This window comes from Geospiza fortis, unplaced genomic scaffold (assembly GCF_000277835.1).
Source record: "Geospiza fortis unplaced genomic scaffold, GeoFor_1.0 scaffold275, whole genome shotgun sequence".
NCBI classification, from domain to species: domain Eukaryota; kingdom Metazoa; phylum Chordata; class Aves; order Passeriformes; family Thraupidae; genus Geospiza; species Geospiza fortis.
Window position 1 is genome coordinate 1,024,746 of NW_005054341.1, and position 24,067 is coordinate 1,048,812.

General features: G+C 45.3%; 1 protein-coding gene across 1 annotated transcript in view; it reads right to left on the reverse strand.

Moving 5' to 3' along the window:
* PLCB1 (phospholipase C beta 1) overlaps window positions 1–24,067 on the reverse strand; it is a gene marked incomplete at its 5' end in the record, with an annotated part of 318,873 nt that overhangs the window by 68,303 nt on the left and 226,503 nt on the right. The window contains 9 exon segments of the mRNA XM_005422621.2: window positions 805–959; window positions 1,231–1,355; window positions 2,432–2,516; window positions 6,270–6,366; window positions 6,893–6,963; window positions 12,841–13,018; window positions 13,479–13,563; window positions 19,191–19,273; window positions 22,453–22,610. Of these exon segments, the coding sequence (XP_005422678.1) occupies window positions 805–959; window positions 1,231–1,355; window positions 2,432–2,516; window positions 6,270–6,366; window positions 6,893–6,963; window positions 12,841–13,018; window positions 13,479–13,563; window positions 19,191–19,273; window positions 22,453–22,610 (1,037 nt within the window).

Consider the following 24,067-nt stretch of genomic DNA (forward strand, 5'->3'; position numbering starts at 1 on the left):
TCCTCAATCTGTATGGCCAGTTCCTGAGAACTCTTAGGTTCTATCTACTCTCAACAACAGGGTCAAACAATGCTTGAAAAAACAGAGGCTTAAATGGCAGAGATATTATATATATGCTTTTAGCTGTGAGGGAGAAAACAATCTTAAAAGTTTGTGTTCTAATAAAGGCTCAGGAAGTTTATGGTTTTGTAGCTGGAGATAAAAAAGTGAATTCACCAAGTGAATTTGTTCCCTGTCACAGCCAGTGCAATCTATTCCCCTGAACACTTATGCAGGTAATTCTCCATCTGCACACTCCTGGCAGTCCCTGAACTTCATTACAGGTCCTCAAAAAGGAACAAGGAAAACCAAGTTGGCAATGAATTGCAGCTGACATTTATGGTTCCACAGTTGTGCTGGAGAACTTTCAGAAAAGCAGAAAATTTTATTTATGCTGAGCATGTAGTGTTCTAGCTATTCCAGTCCAACCTCCCACTTCACAACAGCATGTTTTAAATCCAGCCCTTTGTTTCTAAAAAACACAGCCAAACTGCTCCTAAATCCATACACTTCCCAGTTCTGTGATTCTGGAATTACTTCTATGGCAAAGAATACACACAATAAAAATCTATTGATTTCTCCTACAAATCAATAGATGCAAAATGTGAGGCAGAGTTTAAAAATTAAATGTTTCTCCACGAAATTAAATTAATTTTATTTTCTTGGCTTAGTATAGTCATTTTCAAGGCCCCTGCACCACAGAAATAGAAATATATCCATGCTCTGGCACTGCCATGAGAGCACTTGCACCAGCTGCATCCATACCTTGACAGAGAGAGTGTTGGCCACTATTCCATCCACTATTCCCTCAGTAAATGGATCAAAGTGCTTGTCTGGCCTTCTCATGAATTCTGGCTTTAACCTGTAGCCACTTTTGCCATTGTACTCATACATTCCCATGTTTATTTGCATAGACAAATCTGGATGTGAAGAATATTGGAAAGAGTTATTTTTTAGACAGATAATTTCAAAAAGCAGTGATTTTTTTTTAAATTACTGTAATTTCATACTGACTGTAACAGAGACAGTACAACCCTGGGTTAAACACTTTAATTAGCAGCTTTATAGTATACTTTAATCCTAGATAATTTTTGACAAATACAACCTTTCCTACCTACGAATCAGCAAGTGCACGGGAGAAGCAGACATGTACAGCTCCCCAAAGGCAGAGAACAGCAGGACTTGACTTACCCACAGTTTGGAAGTTGAGGGCCACCATCTGGCAGCCAGCATTCCAGAAGACTTGGGGCATGTAGTTGGAAGAGTCCACTCGTGTTCCCTTGGGGTAAATCCTGCTCAGCTGCATCTTGTTGTACCTGAGCAGGGAGTGGTTAAGGTGCACAACACGTGGCAAGAATCACCTGGCAGGTGAGAAGGGCAGCTGCAGGGTTAAATTAAACACAGATGATTCTTTACTGGTTCCTCACTGGATTTCTGCAAGCATCATGCTTCCAGGTGCCCACAGTTTTGTAGGAGATATGATAAATATGGGGCAGTTAAAGGTGCTGCTGTTCCTGCATGGAGTGCCCAGAACAAGCAAGGAAAGAGCACAGGCACATGCATTAGGAAGATCATATTAATAAAATTCCATTTATCTTTACAGTTCCCACTTTGGGATTTCCCTGGGATTACATTACCAGAGGCCAGCTGCTTGTAAACAGTGAATCTTGCTCTGGGGCAGGGAGAGGTGTCCAGTTAAAAAGTGGTTTTCTGCAATGAGATTAGAACTGGCCTCTACATGGACAGAAATGACAGATCTTCTGGCTGAGTCTCCAAATCTCTGAGATGAGAATGTGCTGCAGGCAATCCTTGGAAGGAGCTCTCCATTCATCCCCTTTGAGGCACTGCTTTATCTGTTTATCTCTTTAACTTCATTCATTCTTAACTGCAGCCATGAGGAGAGATACTGAGAAACATCAGAGGGTTTAACCAGAATGTTCCTTAGCTTTTCTTTAGCTAAGAAAAGCTACAAAAATAAAAAAAAGCATTGAGAAATTGTGTGCCAATAAATCAGTAGAGGCATGATGGCAAAGTGAGTGTTCTGATGTGGCTTTGCAAAGAAGCAATTTTGACAATTTGCTCACCATAACTCACCACTCCATATAGGATGATAAATTTAACAATCAGAATTAGGTCTTCAATATGTCATTTGTGCCTATTCCCTCTAGTCCTAGCCCACAGCACGAGGACTCATGCCAGTTTTTAAATTAGCTCATCAGAACTCAGGCCAATTAATTCATTTAGAAATCTTTAGAAAGAATAAAATCTAATCTACAAATTTCATTTGGGTTCCCTATTTCCCCAGCTCCTGTCTGTGAATTCCAATAAAGCTCTGTAGCAGATCTCAGATATAGAAGGACTTAGGAAGGCACTTTGTGAAAGTCAAGGATACTCCACAAATTCCACAGGAGACTTTGTAAGCTGCTCAAGCCCTTTGGTTTCCACAAAGGAAGACATTTCAAAGCTTTTGTTGCGTTCTGCAGGTTGAGAGGGGAGAGAAAACCAGGGATAAAACAGGTTAGAGCACAAATTGGTGTGGTTTAGTGCCAGTCCCTTCACCCCATTTTCAGCTCTTTTCACCCTGATCCCAAGGAACTGACACAAGCTGTGCTGCCAGCAGGGCCCTTGCTCTGCACACACCCAGGGTTCCATCTGCAGAGCCCCTGCTCTGCACACACCCATGGTTCCATCTGCAGAGCCCTTGCTCTGCACACACCCGGGGTTCCATCTGCAGAGCCCTTGCTCTGCACACACCCAGGGTTCCATCTGCAGAGCCCTTGCTCTGCACACACCCATGGTTCCATCTGCAGAGCCCTTGCTCTGCACACACCCGGGGTTCCATCTGCAGAGCCCTTGCTCTGCACACACCCGGGGTTCCATCTGCAGAGCCCCTGCTCTGCACACACCCATGGTTCCATCTGCAGAGCCCCTGCTCTGCACACACCCAGTGCCCCAGAGAAGGGCAGGGCTGAGGCTGGAGCAGCTGCAGGCAGCAGTGGGGCAAAGCACCCTGTGGGTGCACCGCAGAGGGTGAGCCCAGAGATGCCACCTGTGACACACAGGGGCTGCAGCACTCGCTGTGGGCACTGCTGGACCTCTGCCCTGTCCCTGCAGGCTGATGTGAGGCTGGAGCCACCTGGAGCTGTGAGAACTGATGTCCATGCCAGGTTAAAGGGAGCAGAGCAGTGCAGTGGCTCTTGGTGCATCAGGGGCAAGGCCAGAGCTGCCCAAGCCACCAAACACCACTACACTACCATCCCTGAAGGCGCACTCCTTGCCCCAGCAGGGATTCAGACATAATCCCCAACTGATTTCAGGCTCTTAAGATCCCTTTCATTTGGTCAAACTTTCTGATCTGCCGGTGGTGAGCAGCTCCTCCTCCACACCTGAGCTGGTAGAACAAACATTACTTTGTGCATTGCTTGTCACTCACCTTAGCCTGATGTGGGCACAGCCTCTCAATGCACCCAGGCACCAGCATGCAGCAGAGCCTAAATCAAGACCCTGCTAGCTTCAGAACCTTCCCTTGTGGGCAGAGGAAAGGCTTTCTGTGAACTAACACTTCCCACTCCATCCCAGCCAGCCCTGTGCTTGCCTGGAAGGGCCACTGGAGTTAAATCCATTAACTCAGCTCTGATCTGTTTAAAAATGAGGGGACAGTGCCTGTGGTGGAGCAAGACCTCTCCAGCCTCAGCCCCTTACTGCAAGCAGCCAGAAAGGCAGAGAGAAGGTTTAGAAATGGCTGTAAGAGTGCTGCAGCCAGCCAGGTACAGGCAGCAGCAGGGCTGGCCAGCTCCCCAGAGCCAAAGCTCAGAGGAGCAGGACAGAAACAGGTGGGCACTGTCCTCCTAGGGAGCCAGAAAGGAAGCACTGCATCCAAGGAAACTGTTTGGGCCACTGTGAGAGGAAAATGTGCTGCCAGCCTGGGAGCTAGAAACCATTCTCAGCCTATGCTGGAGAGCCAGAGGATGAACATGGGTTTCCAAAAGTAACTCTCTGCCTCCAGGAGAGCTGGGACTCACCCTTTATGGTGGTCCCTATTTCTAATCAGCAACCATCATGCTACTGCTATTATTCACAGCTGTTGTCTCCAAATGGTGAAAAATTCCCATTATTCCCTACAGGCTGCTCTCCTACCACTCCCTCTTCCTTTCTAGCACACAACATCCTTTCCTTCTCCAGCTGGCTCACCTCCATCTCAGCTTCTCATAAAGGCACTGAGATTATTGTTATTCCAGCCACCCCTACTGATGGCATAGCACAGCAACACACGTGGACTGGGTTTGTCCTGTTCAGAATGCAGGTGCTAGAATTTCTGGTAGCAAGAAACTCTTATTTCCCAGCCTTGTCTTTAAGTAGAGCATTTGTAGGAAACCAGAGCTGGTAGCTGTTAAAGGATTTGGTTACCAACTGTCCAGAGCTTAATCAGACCCGTAATTAAAATCAGAACAATTATTTCCTTGTAGTATCTGGAGAGGATTAAGGGACCTGCCCTTTGAAGAGAAAACTGCAGGAGAGACATTTCTCTCTCGTGATACATTACACTGTGCTATCTTATCAGGAGCAAATTACTGCAGAGGGAACAAATAACTCATTGAAAACTGTCTGAAAAACGTGGGAAAATACACTTACAGCTCCTGGCTGCTAGAGAAGAGGGAACCTTTCTAGTGAGGGCAACCAGGGCACTGGTACAGATCCCCTGCTGTTCAATATTGCTGTTACCAGCTTGCATCCAAGACCAGAAAATGCACTTTTAAATGTGGGAATGACAGAAGCAGTGAGCTACTGCTGTCACCACAGAGGTCTGGATCACAAATCCAAACAAACTCTGAATAAAACATAATAAATTAGCAAAGTGCTGTACCATTGAAACTATAAAACTGTATAAAAGACAAGTATGGATCTCTACGCTTAAGAAAGTGAGGTCAAGTGAAGAAAAGTAAAATTTTTGGGAAACAGCTGGATAGACAGCAAACTGAAAAGCAATCCTCATTTAATCCCTTCTTTATTCAGCTCATTTAAAGAAGACCCAGCAGTGAGTCCAGGCCAGGACTAAGACCAGAACACCCAAGTTGTTCTTTAGCCAGCCAGCAACATTTTCCACCTAGGGCCACATTTATCACACAATGATTTTTTGACACCAACACCAAAAATTTAATTCCTTAACAATCTGAGTTCACTGAAACTCTATTATTGATCAAAGGTCACATCAGGACTTAGGAGAAAAATCTGGACAGCAGCAGATCTTTACAAGAAGCAAAACTCAGAAAGACAAAGGCATGGAAACAGGAAAAAAAAACCAAAAAAAACCCCTACATGAGACAATTCCCTAACAGCTGCATCAACTTGTAGTGCTAGGATTCACATGGCTTCCTTTCCAGAAGGCACATCTCCTTCCCACTGTGCTCTTGTAACTCTCATTAGAGCTGGAGGAGATTACCAACACCCCGAGGGCCACTGGTGCAGGGAACAAGCACAGCTCCCTGCCTGGGGCATGACTGCTCGTGTGTGGCATCTGCAGGAATACCCACACACCAGTGAACACTGGGAACTTCCCACATGTTTGTTATTCATCACAGCAAATGCCACATCCTGTACAGAGACGGGGACTTAGGCAACAATTACCTGTCCTCTGCCAAGGACACCACAAATCCCGAATAAATTAAAGTGCTGGGCACTTCTTTAACCAAAAAGCTCCAAAAGCACATTAAACCTGTCAAAACAAAGTGAGAAAGGGCAGGCAGACAGCGGGGGTGTGCATCAGGGAAGGCAGAGATGCTGCAGTGTTTACTGAGGATGCCACTGGGTGCATTCCAGCAGGGGGTGAAATGCTGGCCCTTCCTGCACAACACTCAGAGGCAGGAAAGGGAATTTGCATATGGGGAAGGGCAGACTCTGCCTGCCCTGGATCTTCCATAGAAGTACTAGAGACAAAAGGAAGCAGGAATATTTATGACCACCTTTCTCAAACTGCTTCAGTCATGGACAACAAAGACAATGCAAGCACATAACTTTCAAAACTGCTCTTGAAATGTCAGCATGTTTACTGTTGATGAAGGTGGATATTTAGACTAAAAGAGGTTTCAAAACACAAATGGATTTATTTGGCTGGATACCAAGGGAACATTTTCTGTCTGTGTTCCTGTATCTAATTGAGAGGAAGCCAAGCAGCATTTCTGCAGAACCCTGCCAAACACTTGCCAGGTAATTTTAAGATGTTTCTTACTTACTTTTTGATACTTCAAATGACTCAAACTTCACAGGCTGAATGTAGTTTACCAGGTTAGACATCTCTTCAGTGGCCATAGCTTCACTTCCAGCAGTACCCTAGGGAAGAGAAGGGAAAATGCTGCAGTTGGGTCTGTCCACCAGAGGCCACAAATGCCAAAGCCCAGTTTTCTATCAACTGTGGTGTCTTTCACTGCCCCTGGCTAGAGAAGACAATGCTTCATGTAGGGAATGCCACATGGGAAAGAGCAAAGTGGGCTGGAGGATGGACATGTTGACCATTCATTCTTTTCATGTGGCTCCGGGGAAGGGACAGCGTTGCCTCCAGCCCAGTGCTGGGCACATGCATTAGTGCTCCTGCATAAATAATGAACCTCTCAGGTTTTGAGGGCAGATTTTTCATCCAACAATGCTAAAAGGCAGCTGCCTCAAACAGGTCTGCCGTGGTGCTGTTTGTTCGTCATCTTGAGAAAACAAAAGTATAGAAAAAGCAGAGGTGTGTTTCCAAACCGAGCAACAACCAAGCTGGGGAAGCTGCTGCTCTGCCTGCCTTCCTCCACTGGATGGCAGCTCCAGTCCTGCTAACAATCACCAACCCAATCCCCAGCCTCATCCCCGCCCTTACTTCATCCATCGACGACTTCTTACAGTCGTCATCGTAGTCATCATCGTCGTCGCTCTCCATGTCCGCTTCTCCTGCAAAGTCCCAAGCACAAGATGAAGCCTGGCTGAGGCAGCAGTGACAACGAGCAGGGACAAACCCAGGGAGGATGTGCAGGCAGCCCTGCCTGGAGCAGCCTGTGCTGTGCACGTCCCAGCAGCACCAAACCCAGCCCTGCTCCCGAGGGACTCATCCATCCTCAGCAGGAGTTCAGTTCCTATTGCCCAAGCAGCCAGAACTCTGCAGCTGCCTGATGCTCATTGCTTGGCAAGCAGCCCTGGGAGGGGAGTGCAGAGCGCTCTGTGTGTGGGGAGGGTTTCACACTGCTCTGACATTCCTGACTTTGGGACACAGCCCCAGGGCTTGGGGGTGTGAGTCCAACCTGCAGGGGGCATGCAGGACTCCAGGAGTGCCCCAGCCCCTCTGGGGAGCTGCAGCCTGCACAGGGTGGAGAAACCCCCATGAGAATCCATGGGTTCTGCTGTGCTGTGCTACCAAGGGCTGCTCAGCAGAACCACCTGTGCTGGGCATGCAGAGCCTGCCCCGAGGCAGCAGCACGGCTGGCAGGGTCTGGCACAGCAGCCACAGGGCACAGTGCCAGCAGCTCCCTGCGGGGCCCTCTGGGTGCCTGGCAAGGCTCTGGAGCTGAGCTGTGCCAGCTGGGGGCACTGCAAACCCAGCAATGGCAGCAGTGCCCAAGAATCATCCTGTCCCTGAGAGCTCAAATGGCACCAAACACAGCACATCCATTGCCTCATCCCAATTCCAGGGCACCCCCCAAACTTCCACAGGCAAGGTGAGAATTCTTTAATGCTCATTAACAAAGGCCTCTCCTCGCCTTCAAAGTGTTTTGATTGGTTGCATCAGAAATTAAATCATTAAGGAATATCAAGGTTATCTTTGCATTTAGGAACTCCTCCTGTGGGCCTGGCTGTCATGAAGTTTACCTGTGCATCTTAAGGCTCTGGAAAGGAAGATTTACTTGTCTGCAGTCACCTACCCACACCTGTAAGAGAGACAGCTCTCCCTGAAGACTTCACTCCACAAACCTTCCAGCACAGAAATCTAACTACTGTGCAGCACTCCCAAATTCTCCAGAGAGTGGCAATTCAGTGTCAGCTCCTCCTGTCAGTGTGGGGCTGAATCCCAAATGCCCTGAGTCAATAAAGAGACCCCTCTTTGCTCCCAGGGGCCCCTCCTGAGCACAGGGAGCACACACGAGTGTGCCTTGCACAACCCAAGGATGACTGCCCAGCCTGCACTTCCTTCCAGGGGCAGATGTTGAAATGTCGGGCTTTTATTCATCAGCACACTTCTTCCTGAACGTTTCATTGAGGAAAATAACATGATTGCTCAACAGGCTCAGGGGACGGCTCAGGGAGCCTCAGCACAACGCAGAGAGCCAGGCAAGCTCTCCCAGGACTTGCCCTGACAATCTCTGCATAGGGAGCTCTCCATTGATTTAACCAGGCTGGCAAAAGAACCCCAGAAGGGGGAGGTGGGTAGGTTTGGCCAGCTTGCACCTCTGAGAGCAGAGGTACACGATAGCCTGTTCCTGCTGGAAGTGCCCAGGGAGGAAAGTACTGTGCATGGTTGGGTTGTTTAAAAACATTGAACACAAACACTCCCAAGGAGATCCAATCTCATTTTCAAGTCCTGCATCAGACAGCAAAACCAGGACAAGTAAGACACAGGAGTGCCAGCATGGACTCAAAAGGAGAGTTTCAGGGGTGTGGGACACCTGCACTGCCCTGCCCCAGCAGCACAGCCCTGTGCTCACAGCCAGCCCTCTCTCCCTGCTGCAGGGCAGGGACAAAAAACACCCTGGGGCTGTCCAAGGGACAATTAGCTGTAGTACCATCATTACTGGCTGCATTTAGAGGGGACTGCAAAGCCAGGTCAGCACAGGACCTCCTTAATGCTCCCTGGCACACAAATGCAGTGAAAATAGAGTCCTTCTCCAAGGAAGCCAAACAAAAGGCTGCCCACGGACAGAGGCAGCCAGAAGAATATCAAGAAATTAGAGGATACAGCTTAAAACACAGGTACTGCCAAGCCTCACAGGCAGAAGGGCACAGGAAACCCCAAGGGCACCTTGGAGGATTGTTTCCAGGGAGCTGCCCCTGCTGAGAGGGGCTGTGTGGAGGAGATGGAAAAGTGCTGCTTGGCAGAAACAACTGTGGGCAAAGGAGCCAAACCCCAGCTGAAGGGTACAGGGGCTCAACACAGCAATACTGACTGCAGGATGAGCAGGAGAGCTGGGAATGACAAGCCAAATCCTTGGGTTGAGGAAGCACTGTGCTAAACATTATCCACTCTCATCATCCTGACAGAGACTGACAGCCTAATGAAACCAAAGGGTAGACAGTGCTTGAAATTCAGAGGAATCTGGTAATCTGCTTTCTCAGAGCCTTTCAAACAGTGGCCAGGGTCAATTATGAATATGGCTCTTGCTGGTGCAGCTTGTTAACTCTGCAACATTTAGGCAGCCACCAGCATCCCGGGGCGCAATCACCTTTTGGGTTTTTCCACTGTACCTCAGCACTGGCTGATTTTTAAAAAGGGAAAAATAACCTTTACTCAGTTTGATAAACCACTTTGCTTTGTAACAACGGGCCAGGGTCTCAAGCTGGCATCAGCAGCAGTTCCATACACTGAGCCCAAAACCTTGTATCCAGTTTTCCATTCAGGCATCATGGAACCATGGGGCCAATTCTGCCCTCTGTCCCTGTCTCCCACGACTCCTTCCTTGCAGCACCCACTGCTCTGACAAAACCATCATCCCATCATGAGAAACAAACAACCTGCTTACTTAACAGTATTTAAATCCTGCTCCCTCAGGAAGCTTTAGCTCCTTTCAGCATGGGCCTGCTTTTGGTGAAATGCACATCCTGCAGAGCTGCCACTGCTCCTTCTGCGCTGTGACAGAACTCCTTTGGAAATCTTGTTTGCTTACCTCTGTTCATTGTGCAGGAGCAGCCAGGTCTAAGAGGCTTGTTTACCAGAACTGCAATCTATCTCACAAGGGTTATCTCAGAAATTCTTCTGCTTTGTCAGCTTTGCTCTACTTTTAGAAAAAGTTTTTTTCCCACTGACACGTACTGAAGTCACTTCCTACATCAGTTTTATGGGCATCCTGCAAGGCATCCTGCAAAGCTCAGAATTCTTTAATGATTGCTACTATTTCACCAGCACTACACTTTGATATGGTCTTACAACACATCAAAAATGTGGATTTACTTGAGTTTAAATCTGACCTCAAGCAGTGTAAGACACAGTGAATCTTGATATCAACTCCAGTGTGAATTTCCACTTTGTTTTGCACTGCTGTGAAAAATCTCATTTAGAATCTCCAGAAGGCCAAATCAGCACAACTTTCTCCTGGAGATGAGCAGCAATTCTGACAGGAGCTATCCGACCCAACAGAGTATTTTGAATAATATGTCCAAGCTGCTGAATGTCAAGGCTGGAGTACTGAAACACCTGATGTTGAGAAATGTTAACAATCAGGCTTCTGGTTAATTGCATTGCTCCAGAAAGAAACTGGTGTTGGGTGCAGAGGAGCACAAGGCTTGCAGAGCTCCAGGATGCCACACTGCCAATATGGAGATGTCAGAAGAAGGGTGGCATGGTCACTCTTGGGCTCTCTGTGTGGAAACTCTTCACTACCACAATGTTCTTATAAACTGGGGAATCATTTTTTTTTAACTGCCCACAGACAGAAAAACTGACACCTGACTTACAGAAATGCTGCATCCTCATAGCTGTAGTCTCTGGAGCTCTGAGTACTTAAAAATTCAAAGCACTCTAGAAAAATGACATTCTGGGTGTTCCTCATCACTCATCCCTAGAGTGTTCTTAAGTTCTGTCAGATTTGTCTGTCCTCAGCTAAAATTGCTGTAATGATACTGCACTTCCCACAGGTGCCATTCAGATAAACTCACTGCTGTTTGGCAGCCTGGATCCCCCACAGAAACTCACTGAGGATGCTCTAGCTAGGATCAAGCACTGAATGACAGAGAGAGGAGAAATATTGACTAACTGCATTCTCAGAGAGAGGCACAAGTGCTACAGGAGAGGCAGAGGCTGACACAAGGACTACAAGCAATGTGTGTTGGCAGTCACGGATGAACCAAGTGACCACAGCAATTCTGCAGTCTCAGTTTCAGCCTTTTCTAATTTGTAGGTGCTCATCTTCATAATCAGAAGCTGTTCCAGAGGTAATGCAGGCATACTAGTCACAGTTAATTTGTGAAATTACACACCCTGTTATGGGATTGACCCTTCTGCCTGGCATCATCATCATCATCTTTATTCACAGCCCGGGGCTTTTCCCAGCCAGCTCCTGGGGAGGCTCCTGAAGGGCAGAGCTGTGGCCTCAGTGCAGCCCAGGCCCTCAGAAAGCCAAGGCTGTGTTCCCTGCCACTGTCCTCACCCTGGGCTGCTGGCAGAAAGGGAGAGTTGGGAACACAGGGCTGATTTCAAATGCTGCAGAGGAGGCAGACGGAACACACACCTATTTTTCTCCTGCTTGGGATTTGTCTAAAGCAAATCAAGAAAATAGTATTAAGTCATCCCTGACACAGGGATGAATCTTGCTTTGAAATCCAAAGCACACTCCAAAGCATGCCCTTTTTATAGTTTCTTAAAAACAACAGTTGAAAATTCTTTTTTGCTGCTAATAGGATAAACAATGTTATCCACAAATGAAGCAGGATTTCTTTCTCGTTAATTCAGCTTGGGGCAAACTGCCAGCAGGAAAATTTTCAGCTCAGTTAATCAGAGTTCAGAAAAAACTACAAAACAATGGGGAAAAGTTTTTAAATGGCAAATGCCAATGAACTGATATTTCAGCAGAGCTTTCAATTTAGTCTGTAAGTTTTCTACTGCTGGGGCATAAATACCTGTGCTTGTAAGAACACAAAATTTCAGTATCAATAAGAGAAGAAATTCCAGTGCAGGGAACACACACTGGGGTGGGAATCAGGATATAGAGACTTCATTATTTCTGCCTGTTTCCACCTCTGGAACAGAAGAATGTCTTACAGCACTTTAAACAGAAGTCCATGACATGCAGGACAATAGCAGGTTGAGCCTTCCCTGCCTGAGGAAAGGGATCTCATCCCTTCATCCTAAACCCTGAGGCACTGCAGACACTCTGCAGCTCCCCTGGGGAACGGGTTCTGTCTGAAAGGCACCAAAGAATGGCAGGCACAGCCCAGAGGCAACAAGGAAAGGAAAACATTTCTATTTGCTATTGGGCTCGGGCACACAGGAAAGGCAGCCAAGGGTGGAGGAGCTGGCAGCTGCCTGTCCTTAATAAGCAGTGCAGAGAAATGTTAGCACACATCAGAGAGCCTGGGTCAATCCATGAGAACAGTCACAGAACAGACTCCAGGATCAGTGACACCTCACTCAGCACACATCACAGAGCCTGGGTCAATCCATGAGAACCCTCACAGAACAGATTCCAGGATCAGTGACACCTCACTCAGCACACATCACAGAGCCTGGGTCAATCCATGAGAACTCTCACAGAACAGATTCCAGGATCAGTGACACCTCACTCAGCACACATCACAGAGCCTGGGTCAATCCATGAGAACTCTCACAGAACAGATTCCAGGATCAGTGACACCTCACACAGCACACATCACAGAGCCTGGGCCATTCCATGGGAACTCTCACAGAACAGATTCCAGGATCAGTGACACCTCACTCAGCACACATCACAGAGCCTGGGTCAATCCATGAGAACTCTCACAGAACAGATTCCAGGATCAGTGACACTTCAGGGCTGTTTCCTGCTCAGCAACCCCCACTGCTGCAGCTTTCCCTTGCTGCAGCACTGCAAATGCATGTCATTGCATTTGTGCTTGAGGGAGAAGAGCATCAGTAGAGCCAAGTCCTACCTGCTCCAGGAGAGGAAGGCTCAAACATGCTGGATGTGTCACTGCAAGTGTTGGAAGCTTGCTCCGACAGCTTCTTCTTCGCACTCCCATCTGCTGACTTGTGAGACTTCTTCTTATTCTTCACCAGGATTTTGTACATTAGATCCATGGGGCTTGGGAGAGGAACCCCAGCCTCCAGCTTCCAGGAAGAAAGAGGAGAGATTTGTTAGAGCAGCAGAACAAACAGGCTCGGGGCAGTTTCTCAGGGAGCACGTGGTACAGGACACTTCTGTAAGCCCCGTTAAAATGAAATGGATTTTGCACAAGAGGCAATGTCAACATTCAGTGAAACAGGGCTACTGAGGGCACTTCAGAAGAAAAATGCTTTATGAAGTGTCTGCAGTAATAACCAAAATAAGTATTAGCTCAGATATGAGAGTCTAGGTTTTAAAATGGCAGCTATGAGGATCAATTGCATTTAAAAGATCACAATTCACTCTATCAGGGCAATCTCTCCATCACAAATGATGCTTAAGTCACCAACAGCTCACAGTTCCCCCCTTTAGACTGAGAGGCTTCCTGTGAGGAGTGAGGCAGGACTGAGACACCCCAGGAAACATCCCAGCCATTTGTGCTGTGGTAACACCAAGGCACCTTACCGGGTACTTTTCCAAGGGATCCATCAGCAGGGCATCTCCAAATATTAATCTGCAGTACTCTGCCATTTTTGCCTGTTGTTTAGGGCTGAAGGGAACAAAAGAAAGAAAGAAAGGAGTCCTCCTAACACTCCAGAGTGACAGCAGCAGTAATGGAGCACCTAATAGCCCTAAACTGGATATAATTTCCTGATCCAACAGCTGTGAATTTTTCAGTGAGACCTACATATATCATGCAGTTATTTCAATTCCTCTGATGGAGTTTATCAAAGGGAACATACACAAAGTAAAGGCATAAGTCAATGGAATAACAGTGAAACAACCATAGCATGAATTTGCCTCTTTCAAGGCAAATTTGCCCCTTTCTTTTAAGGCAACACTTGTATTCAAAATTGAAGTATTTTCCCCCTCATGTTACTTTATACACATGCCTGGCATTTTTCTTGCACTGCAGCAGTTCTCACAAGATCCTCTGTAAGTAACCTGAACCTCAGCAGACTCTACCTGTAACCAATTCTCCCAAAGTGCAACCAAAAGATGAAGTAACTCCTGCATGCCACTGATGGAAGTTCTAGGACTGAAGGTAGGTTTTGCAGCTCAGAAACATTACTCCAATCATCTCAAAATGCAGCTCAGTACCACAGTCGCTCTCTAATTTTAGAAAGCTGAGGATTTTTGTTACATGTGCCTGTTTAAAATGCATAGCATCTGAGCTGAGGCATCTTTCAAAGTTTCCTTTTTTGACACTCTGCTGGGAAGCCTCGATTAAAGGACAGGTTTACATGGCTTAATATAACTTCCTCAGCTCCTGCTAATTAGGATCTGCATGTCATGGAAGAGACAGGGATGCTGCAAGCTGGTATGTTACCATGGAGCTACTCTTCATGACAAAATAGAGCTGGGTGTAGAGGAAAAAAGAAAAAAAATTGCTCATTTTTCTCTTGTAAACCAGTTCAGCCCCGGCTGTGCCCAGCTGGTCAGTGGTTACCAGCTCCAGGGTCAGCATGGCCACACCAGAGCTGAGAAAAAGGCTGGGTGGCCAAATGACATCTCAATCAGAAAATGTAATTTCCCTGGGATCAGCATCCTGGCTGCCCCTGGAAGCAGAGAGGGGGTGAAGCAGTCATTAGCTCAGTCACTGACAAAAAATACTGCCAGGAGGCTTTAAATTATTCCCCAAAGCAAGAGCTGCACGCAGTTTAAATCCCAACAGCATTTCACAAATGCTGTGTTCTGCATGCAGCCAATTCTGCACAAGAAGAAGCTAAAAGGCACTTTGAGCTGGGGATGGGAAACCAAGCTGAAGACAAGCAAGGCAGCAGAACAAAGAACCCACACGGGAGAAGGTGGTGGAAGAGCAGATCAGGCTGGGACATTGTGAGGGTATTTCCAACCAAATGAAGGCACCACTCCTGCAGTGTGCTTGTGCCCTAAATCCAGGGTCATTAGTGAGCTTTATTTCAGCCTGCTCCACCAGCATGTGTTCTGAACAGATCCATACTCTCAGAAGCCAGGAAGTTCAAAGGACAACTCCTTGAATCAAAAGAGGCCATTTACTGAAACTGGAGTCATTAGATGTGACATCATCATCATCCTTACATGGGCACAACTCCAAAAAGAACTCTCCACAGGAATTGAAAAAAATAAAAAGCAAGAGTTAAATGTAATAAATTCCCAACCACCACCACAGCTAGAACAAATTCTTCTGATCTTCTGTGTTTAATTACATGTTTACCTCAAAGAGAGCACAGTGAGAACTTTCATTTTTGCAAAAGAGAAAAATGTAATGCAGCATGATGTTGGTTCAGCGTATAAATTCCAATGTCACTGCATCCCAGAGGCAGAAAGTGGGGAAATTATGTGAAAAACCAATAGGTTTTAATACCACAAAAACCCCTTGAGGTAGCAAACAAGGCCAAACAAGGAAAATCTTGACATTTCAAAATTACTTGTCTTTGTGAACTGGACTATGTGTGCAAATATTTTTAAAAGCTCCTAAGAGGGGATAGAAAAAATTTAGGAGTACCAGCATTTAACTGTGGGGTAGATCTTTGTGTTCCCTCTCTCCCTAACATCCATATCTGTGCAGGTACTGCTGAGACAGGTCTTTAGGAACAGCACATTACATAGCCCTGTTTTAAGAAGTTGGAATACTGGTTTCTTTTTATTTCCCATTCTTTGAAAATTATGAACCAGAGCAACAGAAACACCAAACTTTCTAAATCAATATGTTCCCCCAATTTTGTTATGAAGTCAAACCCCAGGTATTTCTTGGTCCACATCTGCTGTTAATGGAGACTCAGCATTCATGCATTGCAGTGAAAACTGATTGTCTGAAAAGAGCTGACTTTATCTGCTTCATGATTTTCACTGGGCAGACACAGACAGGCAGCACACAGACTTGTTGTAAGTGTCCCCAGAATGTGCCAGGCCAAGAGCACATAACCTAGGAGCATGATACCTGGAGATACAGAAATACAAAGAACATTAAGAAATGTTTTCATTACCATTGTTGTACTGCCTGCACTTTGTTTTACTGCGTTTGTGTCACGCCTATCATGAAGGTCAACCAGAGGCTCCTTGGCACAACTGCTGCTCCCAACATTACATTTTTATCACTTCTGCAGAGATACTTCCTCTGCATAAGACAAAGGCACAGATGCTTCCCAGAAGAGTCTAAAATAATTCAAAGTGTGGGACGAAAAAGTGATAAAAATCCTGTTAGTATTTGAAGCAACAATTCCAGCCAGAAACCAGCAGTATGAATAACTGTAATTAAATTTAATCTTGGAAGCAATCTTATATGGATACTGCTCAAGGATCACTTAACCTTTTTGCTCTGTCATCAGTGCATTTCTAATTATAGTGTCTGCTTTCAGATTTGCAGATTGCTTATCGCCTTGCAAGCCTCATTTCAGACACCAAGGTCTCCTTGAGGTCTTTTCAGCATTTTCAGGGCACTCCTCTGCTTTTTCCCAGAACCACAGCTTGGTTTAGTGGTCTTTTTTTTCAGTGGGCATGTTTTGACTTCACTATAAATGATGACATACATCATATTTTATGTCATCTAAAAGTTACAAGCTTGCCTCTTTTTCTTAACTTTTCATTGCATACAAACAGGCAAGAAAAAATACACTAATAGTGGAGTTATAGTAAAGGAAATAAAATGCTTAATGTGCTGTGAAGATATTTGGAGAGGAGCCCTTCTAGGAGGCACATCAAAGGAAAGCAAATGAGATGATTTACACCATGTGCTAAAAAGTGATTTTTCCCCTAGGTGGACAGAAAGTGTCAAAAATATTGCCATGAACATAAACCAGAAGAAAGAAAAATAGTGTTTTAAGTCCAGTGCTGATTAACAATGTCATATCTGCGTGATGATGGGAAACTTATTTACCTCTGATAATTGCAGTCTGTTTACAAGCCATGAACACAGGCTAAAACCATATTTTTGTTTAAGCCAATGCCAAAATGTCTAGGGGAGTAGAATTTTGCAAACAATTCTCTCAACCTGAAAAGCAGAAAAAATATTTGGTCCCCTAGAAGTAGGAATTGATGAAACAGGATTTGCTTGACAGCAATTCTAAAAAACTACTGGCACTTTTTGCTAAGATTTAGGGCAAAGCCCAGCCTTAAGATCTAGGAGAAAAACAACATTCCAAGGAAATGAAAAGACAAAAGGAGCATTCCATGAAATTAGGTGAACCTTTCTGTGAGTGACATGACTAATTGCAGATTTCTCCAGCAACTAGTGAAGGAATTAAGGGGTAATTGTAGAAGCTGGTAAAATAACTAGAAATTATTCTCAGGCAAAGCAAAATCAGGAAACACACACTCTGAATCTCATCATTTGCCATAGCAGAAAAGAACCACTAGCGGGAAAGCCTCAGAAAGAGAAAACATTTGGTCATGGCTTTGTAAACTTGCTTTGCTAAAAACCTGTGTCTCAGCAATGCCTGGGAAAGGATATCAGAGAGCACACACCAGGGTAATTCCTTATTCCATGGCTGGGGGTTTCTGGAGAGAAAGCTCCAATGCCTTCCATGGGAAAAGCTGTAAATAACAGGAATGCAGCAGGAACCCTGTCCCCTTCCTGCAGTGCCACCCTGCCTTTCATTCTGACACTGCCTCATCTTAGGATTGTAAAGCCACTTGTGTACATAACTTACATCTGACAGGAGTTTATTTCATAAATCTTTTTAGTTCTTCACCTTCCTAAAATAGAACAGATCACCCTGGAACAGTTGAAGATTTAAGTTGTGATGACTTTAAAGGAAGAAAAATGTAACCCTTGTGGTTAAAATAATTTAGCTGCTGTTTTTCCTCTGCCTCATGTGAACAGGGTGTATGTATATTATAATAAACCCAGCAGAATGAGTACAAAATAGAATATTTTCAAAAATGATGGCTGACACCTTTGCTAAAGGCCAGAGGCTGCATTTGGAAAACGCAGATTTTTGGAAGCGCCGTGAGTTCAAACCTACAGGAGCAGGTGAGTGCAACCCAAAGGGACACAAAGTACACCAAAAAGAAATGAGGGGCCTTTAGAAAAGGCAATTAAACACAGCCTCTGTGTGGGCTTCCAGAGGCAGACAGCAATAACTGAGCAGGATTTAAGAGACTGTTTGAATCACAACCATGTGCCCTCGAAGTGTGCGCAGAGCAAACTCATATTTGCCCCCAAGAGGTAAATTTGTACCCTGGGGTATTCAGGTAGTGGAGCTCAGCCCTCTGATTTTAAATTTTTCTACCTGCATAATTTTTGATCAGTATTGTCACATCTGTTCTTTAAAAACATTCTTACACAGCTTCTTCTACCAGCTCCTCCCCTTATGACAAGAATGTTCCCCCTAAAAAATGGAAAAGCAGTTACCCCTCACCTTCTCCTCTTTCAGAAACAAAAGTGCCAACCTCATTTCTGATTTGTGTTAAAACATTCAAAGCTGCCCCCAAGAATATTTTTATTTTACATTGAAAAAACCCAAAAAACCAAAAGCAAACCCAAAAATTAGTTTCAAAGTCCAAACTGCCCCCAGAAGTGTTGGAAATGTTTTCACAGCAAAAAAAACCACAAAAGGGGAAAAGGCAATTCAAGTTAAGGCACAAGTTATGTGTCACTGTCACCCCACTTTGAACCATGTGGTCTCTGCATTCAAAACCAAGGCTAATGTTAAAAAAAATCAAAATTATAAAATAGATCACTGTGACACAACTAGTAGTGTTCTCATTTATTTATATAAAATTGTCCTTTTCTTATAAGTAAAAAAAAAAAAAAAGAAAATGAAATAAACTTATGCAAACTGTTATTTTTTGGCAGAAATTAACAGTTCCTGGCCATCCCCACCAGCTATTTTGCAGTCCTACAAGTCCATGGTTCTGGCCACTGCCTCTAACACAAGAGACAGACCAAATGCTGAATGTGTTTGCAGCACAGAGTAGGGTCACAAGCAGGGGGAAATACTGCCTGGTTTTCTCTGGAGTATTGCTGCATTCCAGCAGGACACTCTGAGAGTGAACAGTTAACAACATCCCTCCTCTCACAATCCAACTTCCCCTCCCAAAGAACAGGTTCTCATTCAGGGAGGTTTTCAAGACCAGGCCCAATGTCACTTTTGGATAAGAGCTGTTGTTTGGGTCACAGGTGCACACACAATTCCACGCCTAGACCTCATAGAAAGTGAAACATGAGCCAAGAAAAAGGTGGTAATTACTTACGAATCCACATGGTTTTCAAAGGAAAGGAGGATTGGAAAGGGTGATGTCTTAAATGCACATTCAGCAATAGCTTCTATTACTTCCTAAAGAATCAAAATGAACACAGTTACAAACTTAACTCTCTAAAGAAGCAGAGTTGTAGCCTTTGAAGACAGAAAGGACCCAACAAGCTCTGAGATCATTCCCTGAGATCAGACCTTCCATCCTAAATCCCCCAGAAAGCTCTGGATGTGCTCTTGCCACAACTCAGTTTTTCAACCCGAACTATAATCGAATCTCCAAAATGTCTGATGAGTCTCAAACACTACATTTCTCAACAAATGACTTATGTCTGCCAAAATCAATAGTTTAAATGTAAAGCTCAGTTTTGGTGGGGAGCTGTTCCATGCCTGCAGCTACAGCTTTCATGTGCTCTGACAAAGGCTGATCCTCCAAACATCATCAGCACAGGCATGTATCCATAAAATCCTTAGTTACTCTGACTCACATTTTAGTTTCCCCTTTCTTTTTTTATTTTGATGACAGAAATCCCTTTAAGGCAAAAGAAAGGAAAAAAGAAATCTTTACTCAATGAGAACAGTTGGTTCTGTGGTAATTATCACAGAACTCAAAAAAGGAAAAGTCCATCAAGTTTCCTGTCAACCCTACAGAAAATAGAAACCCAAAATCCAGTGGAAAAGTCATTTGACAACGATGATTTTAGTGAGGGGCACAATAAATGCACTCATAGTTACAAATTATGAAATGCTTCCCTCTTGGAACAAATCTCTCTTCTAGAAGAACACAGAAAACACTGAAGACTTATCCTATGCTGGCAAACCCTGGAGTTTCTAAGAGCCCATAAGGCTCTGCCACACCAAATCATAAGGATGACTAAAACCTAAAAGATGCATTTATGTTAAACAAGCTTTCTCTGGGGATTCCCCTTGTTCATTTTCTGCACTTTTAGAGGCTCAACTGGGAAGCATAACAGCAAGAAATCCACTTCCTAAAAGAAGAGCTGAGCTTCTGGTACATTCTTCCGGCCCACTTGTTTACAACTGCCTTCCTGCTGCAAGAAGGGATGGAACCCTGCATGAGTGGGGAAATAAAATAACCTGGAGAGTGAAATTAGGATTGAGCTGATGAGATGTGAGGATGAAGAGCTCAGACACTGGTTAACGAAGGCAAATGCTGCATGGGTTAAAGTTCAGATTAACTTTGTTTTAAATTCCTGCTCATGACCAAAGCAGTTGAGAGCCATCTCCCTCAATTAACAGACTTGCAGCAATCAAACCCCATGCCTATAAACATAATGGTCAGAGGGACAGAAGCTGGCAGGCCCCATACTTGGCTCCAGCTGCAGAATGCCTCACCTGCATCAGCTCTGCAGGGTTAAACATGGGTACACACACAGAGAAGCCAGCAGAGTCCTGAGGCTGTGAGAGCCACAGACTGAGCAGAACCCCTGTGCCCTGGTCACGGCAGAAGCAGGAGCTGACACAAGATTGAGCATTCAAGGCATGAAGTGATTCTCACACTCCTGACACATTATTTCCCTGCCATTTTGCTCCTCCCCAGCCCAGCAGCACACACTCAAAGCACTGAGTGTTTGAGTGTTGAAAAGAAACCGAGATGTTTTTCCACATTTTTCTGGGTGGATTAAAAAATGCCTGCCCTGGAATGACCTATGAAATACTCCTGAGGAGGTTTAAAATACCTCCCAATATCTCTCCTGCCAGCACAATGCCAAGGGTTGAACATCTAAATATCCAGGGATAATCCTTGTTCCTGCTAATGATCCTTTTAAAAATCAGATTAACTTTGTTTTAAATTCCTGCTCATGACCAAAGCAGTCGAGAGCCATCTCCCTCAATTAAAAGACTTCCAGCAATCAAACCCCATGCCTATAAACATAATTGGCTTCCCATAAACATAACTGGGTAGCTAATAACAAACGTGCAAGAAGGTTGTTTTGCATGTTTTTGTGATTAACTCAATCAGGGAAGAAGTAGAGAAAGCAAACTGGAAAAATAAAGAGGATTGTTGTGGTACAAGTGAAAATTAGTGCTCTATCTGCGGCAGACCTGTTTGCTTTTTTCCCTAAAGAAAGGCACTAGAAGACAAAAAACCCCACCCAACAACAGGTTTCAAGTGTGGGAGAAAGTCTCAAAGCTGTAGCCACATGTAATCCCCAGAACACAACCAAAGTCAGTAATAAACATTTTCCCACATATTCTTGCACACAATAAATGTGTGCTAGACATGTATTTCCATGGTGAGTTAGTGTCTCAGATGAAGAAGAAATATTTCTTCACACTCCAAAAATGATTTCCTGTGCTGACTACCAATCCTAATACTACAGGCAAACACCTCCACTATGCTCCTCTAACACCTCAGATCAAAAACATCTTTAAGAAGAACAAGAAGATAACAATTTAAGGTTATTCTAAGGGTATGGTCTCTACCTTATACTGTAGGAAAGGAAATGGAAGATGAAATTCAATAATAAAGATGACATGTTTGGGGTTTGAATGGCACAAATATCCCTTCACAGTCTCCAAAGATGCTGATTTTTCTTTTTCACCCTCCAGTGCTTTGGGTCTGGTCCCAAGCACCAGGGAAAACATTGCACACACACTTATTAATTCTTTTTAAATATAATGCCAAGTGTCTGGGTCCTGTGCATGGAGCCTGCCCATCTGGCCATGAGCAGCCTCTTCTCTGCCCACAGGAATTTAAAGGCTTGCAAATTGTTGAGATCTGGCTGCTACCTCCTGTCCCAGTTCAGGACTTTTGCCTCCCACTGTCAGCGACCAGGCAGAGAGGAGAAACTGATGTGCTGGTTACTGCTGTCCAAATCCTGTCCAGCTCTGTCCCCTGGAGCTGTAACCCAGCCAGTTGTTCCTCCCAGTGCCTTCACACCCCCATTTGTGTCTGTGCAGAGCCAGCTGTGGTGGCTGTGCCTGGTCCTTCAGCCCTGGCTGTGGCTTCTGTCCCTGTGAGGTGTGCTGCAGGGACATGCACAGGAGCATGGACCTGGGCGTGGAGCCCAGCCCCAGATGGCACTGGAAAATAATCCCTTTTCCTCACACTGCCCTGACCACCAGGAGCCTCTCCCCACGCAAGGTCCAAACGCTGCAACTCTTCTCTCCCAGCCATTCTGTGCTGCTGTGTCCCTCCCTCCTGCAGCAGCTTTTTGCCCTCCCATTTCTGCCCCTGGCAGTGATGGCTGTGCAGCAGCAGAGCCCTGCCCAGCCGAGGCAGGTGCCCAGGGGTGTACCTTGAAGGAGATCTCGGTGGTCATGGTGAAGCCGTGGGTGATGACGGGCTCCTCCTCGGCCGTGCGGCCCTTCCAGCAGTCCAGCTCCACGCAGCGGCAGCCCGACAGCAGCACCTGCCGGTACATCTCCACCGAGGAGTTGCCAGCCAGCTGCCCAGCTGCGCAGAGCACAGGGAAAGGCAGGTCATGATGGGCCCCAGGAATGGATAAAACTGATCTGACAACGACAGAGTTACAGCAGCTTGGGCCCTCGGCTGGGAGGGGTAACGCGTTCATCGCTCCAAAGAACGCGAACAGCGTGAGAACGCAACGAAATCCCTTTGGCACAGCCAGGGTCATGGATCCATCCCTTTGGCACAGCCAGGGTCATGGTCTGGGATCCATCCCTTTGGCACAGCCAGGGTCATAGTCTGGGATCCATCCCTTTGGCACAGTCATGGTCGGGATCCATCCCTTTGGCACAGTCAATACCATGGTCTAGATCCATCCCTTTGGCACAGCCAGGGTCATGGATCCATCCCTTTGGCACAGTCATGGTCGGGATCCATCCCTTTGGCACAGTCATGGTCATGCTCTCTGGATCCTGCCCTCAGGCTAACAGAGAAATAACCCAGCTGAAGCCAGCTCCAAAGCTTCTGATGGGCAGCATCAAATACATGAAATCAAATCATAATTGTAATAACAACAACAATAATAATAATAATAACAACTACTTAATTCCATGAGATTTTGTTATCCCTTGACCAGCAAAGTGAAATTCAGACTCAGGAGACCGAGGCCACATTTTCTCACACCATGCAATGCAGTTTAGTACGAGATGAAACAAACCCCCTGCAGTCACTAATGGCACCACCATTAGGTCTCAAATCAATATTTAATATGCTAACCACTGCAATGAGCTGGTCAGTTAAATTTCCCTGATGTGATACCGTTTATGCAGGGAGAAATTCAATTAAACTGTCCTTTTCCAATAATGAGATAATATAAATCTAAAAATTAAGAAGGAAAACCTCATTTTTTTCAAACTTGCTAGGTATTAAAAAAGAACCCCCGCAAAAAAATTCCAACCCAAGCCAGCAAAGAAGTCCAGCTGGATTCAGGGAAGGATATCCAGCCAGATTGTCTTCATCTGCTGCAACAGGTTTGATTCCAGTCATTGAGATACAAATCTCTTGCAGCAGAGAGGTAACAGTAATGGAAGAAAGGCTTTGTGCCTCTTTTAGATGTGAAGAACATGGATGCAGTTTCCTCCTTTCTAGCAGACTTGCTGAGAAGATCTTCCTGGATTTCTTGAAGGAAATTAATTTTCTTTTTAAGGAGGCAGTGAGTTCATTTCCAGTGAAGATTCTTTGCTGACTGGGGACATATAAATACTTCATCTAGACTGGCATATACTATAATGCAGATGAATCCTCATTTTATTGTCTCTTATTGATTCTGTGTTTAGGTTTTATGCTGGGAAATCCACATTTTGGGATTTGCTTCACAAAACAGCATTGTCTGCTCTTGCTCTGTTTTTACCTTGTACTAAAACCTGTGTAGCAGAACCCCTCACTTGCAAATCCCTGTTTACAGTTTCTGTCTGACACATGAGGTGGAGCAATCATAAATACTC